The 17,091-nt window shown below is 33.7% G+C and overlaps 1 protein-coding gene across 1 annotated transcript; it reads left to right on the forward strand.

Annotated features, from left to right (window-relative positions):
* Positions 1-3,365: 3,365 nt before the first annotated feature.
* On the forward strand, positions 3,366-16,111 carry LOC137402370 (E3 ubiquitin-protein ligase TRIM56-like). The gene is made up of 7 exons (XM_068088871.1): positions 3,366-3,529; positions 4,426-4,582; positions 5,238-5,421; positions 5,916-6,106; positions 10,864-11,034; positions 13,449-13,557; positions 15,930-16,111. Exons 1-7 carry the CDS (start codon positions 3,366-3,368, stop codon positions 16,109-16,111), a joined length of 1,158 nt encoding a protein of 385 aa, XP_067944972.1.
* Positions 16,112-17,091: the final 980 nt, after the last annotated feature.

The following is a 17,091-nucleotide window of genomic DNA, read 5'->3' on the forward strand; positions in this document are numbered from 1 at the left end:
CGTTTCCTTCTTCCATCAAGCGCTTCCTTAGCACATCCGATATACAATATTCTACGATTTGATCCCTAATTTGATCATTCACATTGTGGTAATTGCATCCATTACCACCCGCCTTCCTTAATCGCGCACAGTATTGGCTCACTGTCTCATTTTCCAATTGCACCATCTTACGAAACACATGACGCTGAAAAGTCTCGTTAGGAGCCACCGTAAAATATTCGTCTAAATGTTGCCTAAACCCGTTGTAATCGTCTCTATTAGTAGCTGCCAACGTGCCATGAATTTCCCTAACCCTGGCGCCAGCATGGTACAACAAGAGCGCCTTTCTCTGAGCCCTCATATTGATGTTCCCTTCTCCATCCAAATTAAAAATTCCCTTCGAGTCAGAAAAGGCCTCAAATTCTTCAACCCCCGATCTCCAATTCTTGGAAACTATTGAAGCATCGCCGTCTGGAGAGAAATTGCCTGGCCCCTTGCTATCCATTCTGAACCCAACTTTAATCAGCAATGAAGGAAGAAAAGAAAATACCCTAAAGATAAAGACCAATCTACTTAGCTTTTAGAGTGAGATGGTTGCCACAAACAGTCTGGATCCCATCCTTGTCGCCATTATAACATCGTTGTAATTATATAAGTGTCAGATGTATTCACACAATAATCAGATTATAAATACACGACTGTACAGCTCAGCAGCGGCAATTCAAAAGAAAGCTTACATAACAAGACAGCCTAATGTGCTGACTTTCAATTCAAAACGAGGCTTGAATCCTGTCATATCTATGCCAATTAACTTGTTTACAAAACCCAGCAATAGGGAAGACGATTCCAATGTCTAGGATATTACACTTACTGCGAGGAGAATAGACGACGCTTTCATGAATATTAAAATACATGTATGTCTGCAGTTTTTCTACATGAAAGAAAGAACCACGATTCAAAAGCCTGTGTATCTGTTTTTTTTACAATAAGTTTATATAACTAATTGAGCGATATATACCGTAATGAAGTGTTTATATCGCTAACGATGCGTCAACGGGCTGGATCACAATTAATATTTTGTTCCCATTCAACTGCGACGAAAAATCATTACCGTGTAAATTATTGTGTGTTACAAACACGTGTGTTGAAACAATTTATAACTAAACTTAGCACTTAGAAAGTTTAAAAAGAAGCAACATTATGTATTACAAAATGGATTAACACCAAAAAAAGTTTCATGAAATGTCACACATGCTTCAATGAATGAGTTTTTATTTAATAGCTAGTAATTCTATTCTATCTTTATGTAGTTCTTGATTATTTGATTACATGTATTTTTTTGTTTGTGTTCAGTTAATAAACAAAGAATCCAAATTTACAGCATTTATTAAGTTATTAATTTAGTACCAATTAATAAAATATTTTACAGTGCTAATTTAATCTTCTAATCTTTCTTCATACAACCTGATATTACAGACAATGATAAAGTATGCTGATGAGATGCACTATATAACTTGAGTTAGTACTGTTTTGAGTCATAAAGAGAATGTGATATTAAAAGTTTTTACTTGTCTCGTAGCCTGAAATTACAGACAATAAACTGCACTGTTGAGATAAAAGATTGCTTTGAAATTGAATAAAGTTTATTGCTGCTAAAATGCGGCGAAGAAAAAGATGTGCGCAGACTTGCCCAAAATGTATGTAGGGAGGCAGCCTGTCTCTTTCTCTCTTATTCAAATTGGTCATTGCGGTGAACGTCGGAGTCATATGTGGCTGTCTCGGCATAAGTTTAATTACGTATTTCCTCATGATTGATAGGTTAACACTTTTAGTTTTGCTATTTATATATTGCTACAAATGTCTCAAAGAAGGTAATTAATTTTTGTCCCATTAATTTTTCTAAATGTTTTGTAAACATTTGAGCATCAACTACGATTCTGCCAGTTTATGGTAATTAGGTCCTCGGGTAAGCCTAGTTCATCAAAGCCCTTGTATCAGCAAAGTTCTCAGTGGCTATTCAAACCTAAAATTAGTTAGTAGATGAAATAAGCAAGTCGTACATGTATCTTCGAAAATATTACATTTGAATATAGCTGAAACCAAATACGTTCCTAAAAATACATGTATATTCAACATTATCTAGTCAATATTGGTACCAGTTTGCAATAATAAAGGCAATAATCTATTCCACGATACACTTGGGCTAACTTCCTTGTTGCTTACAAAAGCTGAAATATATTAATCCATAAAAGTTGAATATCCGATCTTTTGCAGAGTATTAATCCAGTGAGTAGAGAGTCCTAACAACAGTGTAATAATCATGTATTCTAATACACACACTATTAGTATCACCTTTATTATTTTATCAAAACTCATCACCGCTAGTCAAATCTATGAAAAAACAGTTTCTGTATATTACATATATCATAAACTAATAATGTTTTCCATCTAATGTTTATATATTTATCCGCTGGTTGCTGCCTGACAAGAGGAACTTATTTAAGGACTAAACAATTATTATACCAACTAGATTAAATGAACAAAAACATTCTATGCCTCTGATAGACGGCTCCTTTCAATAGCCATTCACCATAGTGATGGTTTCAATGGAATACGCTTAAATTGGTGAGAGGAATGGCAAGGCATGCCTGACATGAGTGTCACAGCGTCAATTACATAACGTGATAAAATTGATTCCATAATAGGCCTACTCATGTGGTGGGAAGTTTACATTGCTTGTGATTGATAAAAGTGGACAAACGTGTGGACATTATTTTAGGGGTACGTGTCTCTCCAGTATCGGTTCAACCAAATTTACAAATAATTTAAATAACTCATTGCTAAGAGAGAGATACATGCCTTTCCAGATTATGATGTTATAATTTATTATAACTTGATAACTTCGATGCTACAGAATAGAGTTCATCGGTACACTGGTAGGGTATTTGCAGCCAGACGTAATACATTTGTGTAATAAATAATGTAATTTACTAATTGTTTCCGAATGCCGCTTGCTAAGCTATGAAATGCCACTCAAATTTTGAAAGCGCATCAAACTTTGTAATTGGTTCAAACCAAAAGCTTTCACAAATTTTTGTTATAGCACCAGAAAGTTTCAGCCATGATGCTGTATTTCTACATATGTAGTAAGATGAATCTTAGACATGAGCATTTTATTTCTAGATTATAATGGCTCAGGCTGTAGCAGATGTTGAGCAGCTCTCGTAATGAGATTGAGGTTGAGTTTTTGAGTATTGTTTAGCATTTGTAGCAGGTACTTGCAGGTGATAATTTCTCTCAACTGCAGACCTTCACACACCCTTAATCATTTATCTTTAAAAACTAAATTTCAACAAATATTGGTTTTGTTAAAGTTAATCATCACAATGGCTGAAGCTCTAGCAGATGTTGAGTGTGAATTTTGCTGCCGTAAAAATGACACCATTGTCAACCCCAAAGTGCTACCATGCAGTCATATTCACTGTATGACCTGTTTGACCACCTACTATGAGAGCAAACACCTGCTGCTGTGTGGAAACAGTGGATGCGGGTGAGTCTTACTATATGTCGGTTAAACTTAGTTTATATAATAGTGCACATAGCCAGGGTTGTGATGCATTAAAACTGCATTGCACCATTGCAGCGCAGTATGCAGTAACTTTGCAATCAATTACAACATTATAATGCACAGCTGAAGCTTATTGCTACTGGAACAGCATTCTTACTGCAATTTCTTCCTGAGATCCACTGGAGATTTATTCCCATGACGCTCATGAAAGTAAACCTAGCAATTAATGTGCACTGTACATGCAAACTCTTCAAAATCTGAAACTGCACATGTACTGCAGCTGTGCTTTAGCATAGGGTTGATACTATGGATCAGCTTACACTGCTGACTTTCCAAGTGTTTATACTGCACTATACAAAATTGTCCTCTGCTGGGTTTAGTAAGTTAAAGAAATTGCTCTATAACTCACATACAATTTCATGTATTTCATGCAGCATGTATAAACCGTGCAAGCAGGCATATCATGTTACAGCATAATCTGAATAGTTAATAACATTTCAGTGGGACAAAAACTATTTATCAAAATTTCGTGCAAATTTATCATTAAGTTGAATATTTTGTTCAGTTTAAAGACAGCATTAATATTCCTGTATGTTATATTCGGTATGTTTGTCTCTAATGGTATTTAAGACAAACAGAGACCAGACTCTTAATCCAATGATGTAGTCCTATCTACATTTTAGCTATTCCAGCTTTAATTTTGATAATAAAACCTCTCAACTCTGCCCTTTACAGGTGCAGATCCATAGATTGGTCTACTACCGACATACAAGCTTAGAAAAGACTCGCCCATCATAGAATGACTCATATAATGCATCATCTAGCACTGTATGACCCATGTAGCAAATAGTTTATCACTTATCACTAATTATTTACAGCCAAGTGTTTGAGATGCCACCAGACAGTCTCCCATCCTATGACTTGGGTACAGACAAGACACTCTGTGATGTTTGTCTAAAGAAGAGCTCACCAAGACAGAAAGCTATCAGCTATTGTACTTACTGCTGTAGGAAGTTCTGCCCTGCTCATTTGGAGGTACAAGTTCTTCCTTTTCAGATTCATACATGATAATTAAATCAGGGTATGAGCAGTAGATTTATATGAGGTTGTTAGTATATATTATTACTTTGCATCAAGCTGATTTTAATAACCAATTGCTTTTAGTATCCTACTATGAAATTTTACAAAGGTACAATGTGAAGGTGCTATGAATTGTAATAAAAGGTTTTTTGCTCATCATCAAAAAAAAGATTTTGTAAAAAAATTTAAAAGGTGTACTTCAACTTCAATTTTTTTGTAACTTCAACTATGGTGAATTCGGTCTATTCTGGGTTTTTTAGCCATTTAATATTTTTGATTTTTTAAACAATGATAACCTATGTTTTAAAGCTGTAATTGTTATATTGTTGTGAAATGATAACTTAGAGAGTCAATATGATGTACAGCAAAAGAACATGCTTTAGTCTGGAGTCTAAATAACTACTCATTGAGTGTTGGTAATTTAACAACTATCTAAGCCTCATCGTTTATAAACTCTGTAAAAAGCAAACTGAAACAAATCTGTTCTAAACTAGCTTCATAAATGTCACATGAATATTTTACTGATGATTATTGTTCCTCTACATTTTGAAATAGAAAATATGAGATAGTAGCAAAAAGTCACAGTATTGTTTTGACTTTTATACTTCAGTCTCATGATGATGCACTGGATGAACATCACAAGATAACAATACTAGAGTACCTGGGTCAACAACAAAAAGCTAAAGTCAGTAGCTGCCCCAAGCATAAAGACCAACAATATATTCTTGGATGTGGAGTCTGCTATGTTCTCAGCTGCCTGAAGTGTGTTCCTGACTTGCCAACCTGTGACACTGGTATGTAGACTTATTGTAGGTGTTTGTAGGTCTCTAAATGTTATCAGATTTGTTAGACACGATACATGTATATTAGATCTAGTTTGATTTCTATTTGCTCAGAGCACCAAATGATTGTCTTTGGTTGTAGCTGTTGCGTATTCACTCACCACCACTTCATTCTCCTCTAGCAGGAAGAAGAATGCTCGCTTATACACCCTTCTCCATGTTTATTTAGCTATTCATTAGCTTTATCAATAAGCTGAGAAAGCTACATAATCCTGCAAGCTTGTGTGAGAGGCTTTGCCTCCCACACAAGTGGCACCCTTAGCCTAAGTTCATGTAACATAGTCAAACGCGCAAGAGACACCTGCATATACAACAGTAGCATGTATATTGTGTCTTTGCAAATAATGTAAACAATGCATAAAAAAACATATTAATGTTTTTACTATTTACTAAAGTGGCTATATGTTATGTATGATTGGTATAGTGAAGTTATTTTCTTGATTTAGGTTCTACACATTCTCTGCTTCCATTAGAGGACCTGGCATCAGCCCTTCTTACAGGCACGATATCTGCCGAGAGTTCAGCTAAAGATGAGCAGTTTGAGGCGCTGTTCAAACAAATATCCAAGATGGTCTCTGAATATGACAGCCAGACTAAGCATATGCTAAAGATGATTCATAAAAAGAGAGATGAGCAGGTTGGTGAATTAGCTCAATCTTGGTTTGTGTTTAATTATTTTCTGCACCTTCTGACTTGCATTTTCAACTAACTTGTTTCCTATTTTATACATCAATAACAAAAAAAAGGGAGAGATATAGAATTGTTTGTAATTAAAATCTGGTTCAATCAACAAGTCTTATTAGGACATATTCTCTATTTCAAGAGAACAACAGTTAGCTGAAGTAAAGTTGACTCCCATTGTGTATTTAAAAGATTTCCTCTCATGGCGTATGCTGACTTTGAAATTTATGTTGGTAGATTTGCACTTGAACTGAAGTTTGAAAATTTTGAAGATTCCCCCTTAACTCACTTCTTTGCTGCCTTCAACAGGAAAAACCTAGACTTAACTTTTTCAGCAAATGACTATTCTGTAACGGTAGCAGTATTGGTTTGTATCGAAAAATTCTCTCATTTTCATTTTGGTTTTACTTAGCTTATGGTTCATGGCTATGGTAATTCTACAATGATATAAGGAACGCATACTTTCAATGACATCTCAGTGTTTTTTTTTTGTTTTTATAGAAAGCATTAGGCAATATGGAAATAATAAAAACGTTTTGTTCTGTCTAATATAAAATAAAGCAAAAAACTGTGTTCTTACTTTACCTAAAATTATAATGTCTGTCTAACTTTCCATTTAATGTTTGGTTAAAATATAGTTTTTGATGGGACTCATGCCTGTGACATTCAGTATGATATATTGATACTCTGACGCCTGCAGCACTGATCAATCATTTTAAGCATTTCTGAAAGATTGTACCTATTCCCTGAACTTTTTAGACACACAATCTCACACAGTAAATTAAATATTGTATATATCCATAGAAATAACGGCATGCACTGTTTTCTCTCTAATTTTGGTCTAACTGTAAATATAGCATCACACTTATACATTCAATTGTGATGCTATAGTTGCAACAGCATTATAATAATTTATACCGTGTTTGATAATTCGTGCTGTCTTGCTACTTTACGCCATGTGAAAGGTTGTATGTAGCTTGAAACGAAAACTTTACATAAATTTGTCAGGGATAGTGGAATTCACATTATAGGAGGTACACTTTATGGGAGTGTCTGTTGTAGTTGCTGAATGGGGCCAACAATGATGACAAATGTAAACATACTTTATTGAGTATGTTGGGGTGACTGGGATCAATTTAATTTGTTGAATAAATCAACACTTACACATTTGCTGACTTATACATATGTGTAATAATATAACTTGTTTGTGTAATATGTCGCTTAGAATCATTTACAGCTGTAACATAGAGATAATATAGAAAGTGGTGGAGACCTCTATGCATATGGTTGATATTATCAAGGTGGCTGCAACAATAATGCATCAAATTATTACAAAGGATATTATGAGATTTAGGGTTCTGCATGTAATTACAGTGATGACATCATTCATTTAATAGTGCTGTCATTATTATTAATATTATTATTATTATTATTATAATAGTGAGTAGAAAGCAAATAAATTTTATTCAGATTAAAACTAACTCAATATACCTTTGAACTGCTTGAACAGAAAGTGAATTTAAATTTTGTATACAATGTATATACTAGCTGTATTACCCGCCTACAGGAGCAGATTCACATGCATCATAAGGTTTATCGAGAGTTGTCTTTCATACTGTAAAACAACTCCAAATATGCAGTCTACTGAAATTGTTGTCCTGATCAGAGTATGTATGCACATATACATGTTAATGTTGGGGAAAACAATGGAAATCTGCATTGTGTCTTACAGCTAGATGCGTGTAAAATCTAGTAAATAATCTAGATTTATGTGTCTAGATTCATGCATACGTTCATACACGTCTATGTTTGCAGTTGACGGTGGCGCACTTCTGCCGCTGAGCCTCGGCTGACTAGTCTTTACCTGCCGAGCAGTTGACAATCGCGCTCTTGCACTCGCCTCGCAATCAATTGGTTTGCACTCGCAATCAATCGCCTTGCAATCAATCGGCCCGCACCCGCCTCGCAATCAATCGGCCTGCGCACCTCGCAATCAATTGCCTTGCACTCTCCTCGTAATCAATCGCCTCGCAATAAATCGCCTCACAACCAATTGCCTTGCACTCACCTTGCAATCACTTCCCACTCGCCTTGCACTCAATCGCTTTGCAATCAATCGCCTCGCACTCGCCAACTCATTCATGCGGAAAGACGCGCCTGGAGACTCGCTGTACTCGGGGCAAAAAAGGTCTCCCGCGCATCCCTGAGTGACGCCACGGCCCCTAGCCTAGCTGTGCTACCCGGCGCTGCCCGGGTAGTAAAAAAAGTCTTTGCACCGAAAAATTATTTGTTTTTAACATATAACAACCTTTGCCTTTCTAACTTTCAAACTACATATCATGAAAGAAGTGTTTTGTGTAGTTGAAATAAATTAGGAGAGAAAATAAAACAACTGTAAAGGTTTTCAAACCACTTTAATTTTAAAATTTCATAACTTTCAGCGACCTATATCTTTTGATAACGTATAGTGGAACTTCAGTTCTCGAACATAATCAGTTCCAGAAGTTCGAGATCCAAAACAATTTTTCCCAATGAAATTAAATAATGTAAATTCTAATCCGCTTCAAGGCGAGAAAACAAATTTGGTAAAGTATTTTATAAACATTTTACACCTTAAGCTGTACTTGTACCCGGGTAATAAAAAAGTCTCTGCACAGAAAATTCATTTGTATTTAACATATATTATGAAATTTACCATTCTAACATTAAAACTACATAGGTAACATAAACAAACATGATAGGCAAACTATCATGAGAAAAAGGCTTTGTGTAGTTGAAATAATTTAGGAGAAAATAAAAACAACTGTAAAGTTTATCAAACTTTGTCAAACAACTGTAACTTTCAAATTTCATATCATGAGAAAATGGTTTTCTGCCTGTCTAATAAATTAAAAAAAAACCATTGTACAAGAGATTATATGTAAATTTCAAATAATTAGCAAGTAATAGCTAAATTATATCGGCTTTGCAACAATTACAATAAAGATGATACGGTAATGAATACAATTAATACAAACTGAAAACAAAATTGTGAATATGTTGAATTAGTAATAACAATCCTTGCATAGAAGTGTGTGTGTATAAAAAGGTTACTGTCCCACCGGAAACTATTCATCAATTCGTTGAATACGATGATACTAAAAAATATGACGTAATATTATAGTGTTTTGTAGTTGAAATTTTATTAGTGCAATGTCTGCCAAAAATGGTTGAATAAAAGAATAATATTAATAAGAAAGATAGAAACTAATCAAGTAATAATAACAGTGATAGGAAAATGAATGTTTTAACTTCAAACGCAATACTCAATTTATGTTTAAAAGAATGCAAGTTGAAATAATAACAACAATGAAACAAACTTTAAAAAACTTTTATTATAAATTCAAAAGTCATAAGAAGTTTATAAATGTAATCAGAGAATTTAAAGTTATGTATCTTCTGTATAAATATCTTCTGTATTTAAATTTATCTATATATATATATATATATATATATATTTGTCAAAGTATGTAAATGTATGTAAATATAAGAGAGTGGAAAATAACTGATACTTGCAATCCTACACAACAAATCTTGCTGTAATCTTACAAAAGTTGGTTGTAAAATTTAAAATTAATTACGAAAAACTAATTGGTTAGGTTTAAAAGGAAAGATGTGTAAGCTAATACATTTAGCTGTACAACCCAGCGTTGCCCGGGTAATAAAAAAACTGAACAGAAAATTGATTTGTATTTAGCATATAACAACATTTGCCATTCTACCTAAAACAAATGTAAAGGTTTTTAAACTCACTTTGTCAAACAACTTTTAAACTTCATATCATGAGAAAAAATTTCCGCGCAGGTCAAATAAATTTTAAAAATAAAATGAATACAAAAAGGTTTAGATGTAACGGTAAAATAATTAGCAAGTAATAGCTAAATTGAGTCTGTTTTGCTACGATTACTATATGAGATGATACGGTAATGATACAATTAATATGAACTGAGAAAACAAAATAAAATTTGTGAATAGGTTGAATTAATAATAACAATTCTTGCATAGAAGTGTGTGTAGAAAAAAGTTATAGCTCCAACAACAGCTATCCATCAAAACTCTGAATACGACGATACTGGTACGACGATATGTAATGTAAAAATAAAATATTATAGCGTCTTTGTCTGATCGAAGGTGAGCGAATCTAGATGCTATTCCCACTCAAGATAATACGATTTTCCACGTGAAAAGTAGTGACCTTAACAGTGATTCAGCATTTGAATCTTAAGAAAAGCCAGAATTAAAGGTTCACAAAGACAGCATCGTGTTTCATAGAGTTAATAAAGTTAATTGACAAATTCTAATATCGAGAGAGTCTATTGTCGATATCGTTTTGCCGAAAAAGAATTAGCACTAATACGTGGAGGACAAAAAGGCATTGCGTGTCGTGAGGCTAAAAGAAAGCCATAGAGTTGAAATTATTATGTAAATTTTGTGTGAAAACGGCAAACGATGAATAGATTATGTATAGAGGCGCACTAACCAGAGATTCCCGTTAATGCGCTCTAGCGGCTAATAGTCCGAAAAGTACGGTACTCTAAAAGGCGGACACATACACACATATACCCACACGCAGACAGACAGACGGACAATGATTTTCGTTTATATAGTAGATATAAAAACATTTTTGTGTACCGTTTATTTTCATTTTTGTATCAGATTTGACCATGACTGTAGATAAACTCACTGAAGGAGCAGTACGATGAAATAGAGAAGAAGGTGCTTGAGAACAGGCAGAAGTCTAAAGTACAGATGACTGATTTTCTGGAGGATGTGGTCCTTGACAAATGGAGAAGTCTCAGAAATCAAAGAGAAATGTTGGAGACAAAAATCAAACATTCTCCACCAGTAAGTAAAAAGTTGAATATCTATTAATAGTAGAACTATTATGGAGGTGCCGTTCAATTAAAGGCTGGAATTGTATTTCCATTTGTTCATCAAAGTTTTTGAAAAATAAATGTTAGTCTTTTTTCCGCCTTAACGAATGTAGCCTAAATTATTTCCTCCTTTTAGTGGAGCGATAATAAAGTATAGTAGAACTTCAGAGCAGAAGAGGACTCCTTATAGAGATGTATGTAATACTGAAATTGTAAATGAAAGGTCATGACATCATACCATTCTCCATATACGTATTATTACTTATAACAGGGCTAGTAACTTTATTTATATATAAATCTCAGTGTTTGTCTGTACTCATTCTTCTGTCTAGTTATAGCGGTAAGTTTTTTTGCAACGAAAAATCACCTTCATACTAAATTCCTATGGTGTGTGGTGCATAATGACAATGTTATACAAAGTTTTTGCTATTTCATGTGCAACACAATGTTTTTGTCTTCACTATCTGACATTTTTTGCCTTACGATATCAAAATAAATTTTGAGTTTTTCGAGTTCATATTGCTGAATATATCGTAATAATGAAGATACCGATAGGCTGTTTGTTGAATCTCCTCCAGCACCGTTTGAAAGAGATAGCTCGATTGGTCTCTCATTTCAGCATTATTCGTTATTATGGTATCAACTAACCTGGAAACAGAGTAGTAATAACAATTTAGCTGAAGACAATGTTGAAGTGTAGTAAGGTACATATTAGAATTTAGATTTAACTTAAAAGTTATTAAGAGAATATAATTTAAATTAAATTTAGCATTTATGTTGTATGTCTGTCTTAAAGGAAAGAACTCTTTATGGCAAGTACTACACATAGTTTATTGCAACGTACCATTTTATTGCATCTCACAACGCTAAACAATCTAAATACACTAAAGTTACGGCAGGTAACTATAGTTACTACAATTAACACATTATTGTGTTGCTACTTTTTAATATAAACAGTGTGTATATGAAGCTCTGATGATTTTACCAGGGATTATTGGCATTAGAAAATTACTATGAGTTTCTATACTTATCTAAAATAAATCTTTGTCTGACGACGCCAACAGTAATACTATTTAAAATCATATGACAAGGGTTTATCTGTGTATTAATTATTATTCCTTTTTGTGTTTTATCAATTTTTTCCAAAGCTGTTTTACCATTACAATTTTCTTTATTTATTATTCTCAAATGTTCTGTTTTAATTTCAAATGTCCTGTTACACCTGTTATTTCCGGTTTGAGTAAATCTGTCAAAGCTAAATGTTTTTCGATCAAGCGACTGTATTCTCTGGATCAGGAAATGCCCCTACATTTCCACTTCATTCGGTCAGACCAAGTATCGTACAACAAACAGTCTAACAAAACGGTTTAACATATTGTTATGTTAGAACACTGTTGTCTGAGCTGGAGGGGCCAACTCTGTGAGCACTGGAATAGTCAGACAGAATATTCTTATTAGGGCAGGAGTGGGGCTCTAAATAAGCTGAGTCGACTGGGAGCTATCATGGAAAAAGGGGTGGAGCCTATTGAAGAATGGCATACTGTAAAACCTCTAATTCAATGCCATGGCGCTCTATTTTTCAACCCTTCTCTCATAGTGGCTGTCAAATAGAGGTGGCATTCGATTAGATGTTTTACGGGATATATAGAAATGATTTAAAGTTTGAGTAGTCTTAATGCATCCAGTATGCTTGTTTCTGCTTCAACTTATAAATAAATATATTATATTAAATAAAAACCTGGGTTGTTGGGCTATCTGATACTTTCTGTGGAGAGTAAAAGGCTGATGACATCATTTACAATATTATTTTTACACTTGTCCCAAGAGGTACAAGTATCGTTCATCAAAACTTTAAGTACAACGAGGTTTCTCTGCAACAGTAACTCTTTTTATACAAACATTTCCATGATGGTTTTTATTTTCCATGCTTCCATGAACTACGCGTAAACATGTTTTACATGATATGAAATTTAAAAGTTACAATGTTTTAAGTTGTATGTGTTACATAAAAATAAGTTTTCTACACAAATAAGTTTTTATTGTCGTTTACACTGTTAACATTTTGTATTTATACAAAAATATTTAGCAAATACTCTTGTTTAATGGGCTACAAAAAGTTATATTATAACAACATTGAATATATTTATGTTTTTAAAAGATCAAGAAAAGTCAGTCAAGTTCACTAAAATCAACACAAAGTGAATATGTTCCTTGAACAAACAGTTTAACCTTTTTAATATATCCGTAAGCAATGCTAATCAGCTAGAAACCTGAATATTGTATTATCTGCTATAAACCACATTTCTAGATTTGTTACACTAGCTCATACAAACGATGTTCGTCTATGTCAAGGTTATAACAGTTTTTAATACATTGAACATGTAGGATGACATTGTGAGAGGGTTCAAAGAGCTGAAGGAACAAATGGACAAATTTATTGTGGAGGAGTTGCCTAAACTGGAAGTGGGAGGACAACTCCAAGTACAGCCAACAGGTGTGTTGAAAAAATAAAAATAAATGATAACAATTGTAGTCTATAGTAAGACTTCAACCATATTAATTATGTTAAAGATGAGTGTAGAGTAAAACTGTTATGTGTACAAATGATGAAGAGATCTTTGGTAATTGCTTTGAAGGTATATTGTGCTCAAACACATGTTAGCTATATCAGAGCCATATAGTTTCACAGCGTCCAGCGATCAAAGAAGCGTATATGGGAACTCGCTCAATTCTAAACAAACAGGTCGCGCCTACTATTTTTATATAAATTTTAATGGAGAAGCCGCAACATTAACCAACAAAAATTACTCCCACTGGCAGTCACTCTGATATTGATTTTTGTATAATACACCATTTGAGCGAGGTCAAAATTGGCTACAAGAAACTACAAATAGCTTTTTGTATAAAAATATAGTAAATGCAAAAAAGTGAGAAATTGAGAGCGAGCTAAAAATATTTTAAAATAGATCAGTGCGTCGATAGGTTTTGTTGGAAAACAAGCGTTTCTGCTTCCGGTTTTTGTCGCAGGACTCCGGGAAACTAAACGTCCCTTGACTATACAAGCTCAATGTGACAAGTCAAATGACCAGCAAATTGCTTAGGTGTTAAAGGTAGGACAAAGGTCGAGTCAACAATGGCTACTGGAAGAAAAGCAGCAATTGACCTATCTGCAAACTAATTAACTAAATAGAAATATGTGTCATGATCACAGAAACCATGGTCAATTCGTTATTATAAAATTTAAAGATATCTGCATTACTAGAAGGAGAAAATTCTCACAGTTATTTTGCAAAAAGAATTTTTATTCTAGCTTAAATACAGCAAATTTTATGGTCAATAAACTGAATGCATGTTTACCATCAGTGCGAAAACATAGTTCCGAGAAAACTGGTGTTAAAGTCCGAGAAACGAAAACCGATGCACAGTTTTGTTTACATTTCAAAACGTCATAGCAACCAATATTAAGAGGTTGTGAGATTGATCTAGATTTTTGTCTTTATATCAAAAACATTATGCTGAATTTAAAAATCTAAACAGATTTTGGTTGGTTGTCATAGAAATGGCTGTATATCTATAAGAAAATGTATTACCTAATTTTGCAGATACTAAAAACGGCTTGGCAGTGCCGCGATATTGAGCGCAAACATAGTATGATCAACAAAATGTTTAAAAAAATAATAACAGTAACATATTGCACATCATCGGTCACTCTATACATTGATCTTGCAAATTCGAATAATTTTTCTTATAATCAAATCTTATAAAATCGAATAATTATTCTTATAATTAAATATCGTAAAAATCTTATAAGAATGGTTAGGAATATATCATGGTCATTCCCTTTACCTACACTGCTTTTGGCATCAGTTGGAATACCAAAGTACTCATTATAAGTGTCCAAAATGTCAGAATTATCCTTCAAATCGGCAAAAAAGAAACGATTACGTTTTTCGGACGCCATTTTTTAGTACTCCTTGTTTAGCATAGCAACTGTTTTAAGGTTTTTTTTCTGAGGTTTTAAGACATTTATTATCTAAACTGACTTCAGATTCAGAAAGATCACTTTTTGATTGGTCCAGAAGCACGTGCTACAAAATTCTTTACCAATATTATAAACTCAATTAGTGTAACTTTAAAGTCAAATCACTCAACTTCGTGATTTGCGACTTAACCATGGTTTTTGTGACCGCGACCCATATACATTATATTGTATAATAAAAGTAGGCAATATTTTCTTTCTCGATCTTTCAGTAATTAACAAAACTTCACAATTTATCCCATATTTGTCTGGAAGTTACTAGAAAGGATAAACACAATGAAAATGCAGGGATATGCACCCTCTACTCTCCGGCTATGATATTACATAAAGAGATATTGTTACAACATCTTAGCACGCATAGCTAGTAAAAATGGTACAATCTCTACATGCAAGCTTTACTCTCAGGCTAAAATATGTTAGAGACACTGTTAAAAATCTTTGTGCATTGAGCTAGTGAATGTTAGTCAGTCTCTACATGCAGGGTCTGGTCTCAGGCTAAAACATCATAGAAACACTGTTACAGTATCTTTGTTTATATAACTTGCCTTTCTGCTACTCCAAAACTTTAAGAACGTCTAAATTTTAGTCAGTTATTAAAATAATCTGTATTTTCATTGTTATTGTTTTCATATTACACAATTTAATATGTTAAACTTTATGATGCTTCTTGTAGATGATTTGAGTCAATCAGTAACTTTAACATAGATGAATAGTTAGGTAATCATTATTTACTCTTTTCTAAGCTGTTGTGTTGTGCTGCCTGCATAGAAATATTTTGTTACACCTTGTAAGCACGTCATTATGTTATTATATTATTAATGTTTTAGGTGAAAAGCGTGAGATTGAGCTGAAGATTGTTTCAGCTGATGACATAGTATTTAACAGTAATCAGCACTCTGTAGTTCCTCAACCACTACAACTTCCTTTATCCCCTCCTCCAAAGTCTATAACTCTACGCAAATCCATAGAACTACCATCAACTCCTATATCAGTATGTCAGCATGAATGAGTTACATATGTAGGAATGGATAATGGTACAGTCGGTAGAATTGGTAGCAAATACAAGCTGCATGACTCATTCATCTCTACTCCTGGTCGTGTTGAGTCCATCAGCATTCATGAGAACAGACTATACATATTGTCTCATAGTAAACCTCGCACAGTAAGTGTCTATGATCTGTCAGGACGAGTGATCACAACCTGGCAGCACCCTCATCATAGCTATAACTGTAGCATGGCGACTTTAGCAGCTGGTAATGTAATGGTTGCTGATCCTCCTAACAAGAGACTAACTATTTATTCCCTCACTGGTAAGACTCTGCGTAACGTCAGCTGCACCCTTTTGAGTAATAATGTGGTATCGGTATGCGCTGGACATGGTGATGATGTCATCATAGCAGACTATAAGACAAAGAACGTCTTCAGATTTAACATCACCACTGGGAATGTCATGTGGACTTTCACCCATCCTAATCATCCACAAGGTTTGGTGTTCTATGGAGACTACATACTGGTAGCTGCATGCGCCAGCAATATCATCTTCACACTCAGCTATGCTACAGGTAAGTTGTATGTATAAGGTGTTGTTAATAACAATTATTGAGAGTTTCGTGTTGGCTTCTGACACATTTTATAGTTTAGTAAAAATTTTTGCATGAAATTGCTCTATTACAAAAACTGTTTTCAAATTCTGGTATAAGTATCTTTAAACCCTTGATCACTTTATGTATGATTTTAAAAATTAAATTACAATATTTTAACATAGTCGAATTGAGTAAAAGATCATTGATATCTCATTTGCTTGGTTTCCAAAGTTTAATATGTGAGATGTAATTTATTGTTTGTAACTAGTTTAAACGCAATACATTATGTTAGATATTTGATACATAATTACCTATTTATAATTTAATATGATTAAAAAGCTCACTAAACTAATAATACAATACGGAGTGGTTATTAAGTTGTTCTGTCAGGATCAGTTCTCCTTGT

The sequence above is a fragment of the Watersipora subatra genome, chromosome 8, assembly GCF_963576615.1.
Source record: "Watersipora subatra chromosome 8, tzWatSuba1.1, whole genome shotgun sequence".
NCBI lineage: Eukaryota > Metazoa > Bryozoa > Gymnolaemata > Cheilostomatida > Watersiporidae > Watersipora > Watersipora subatra.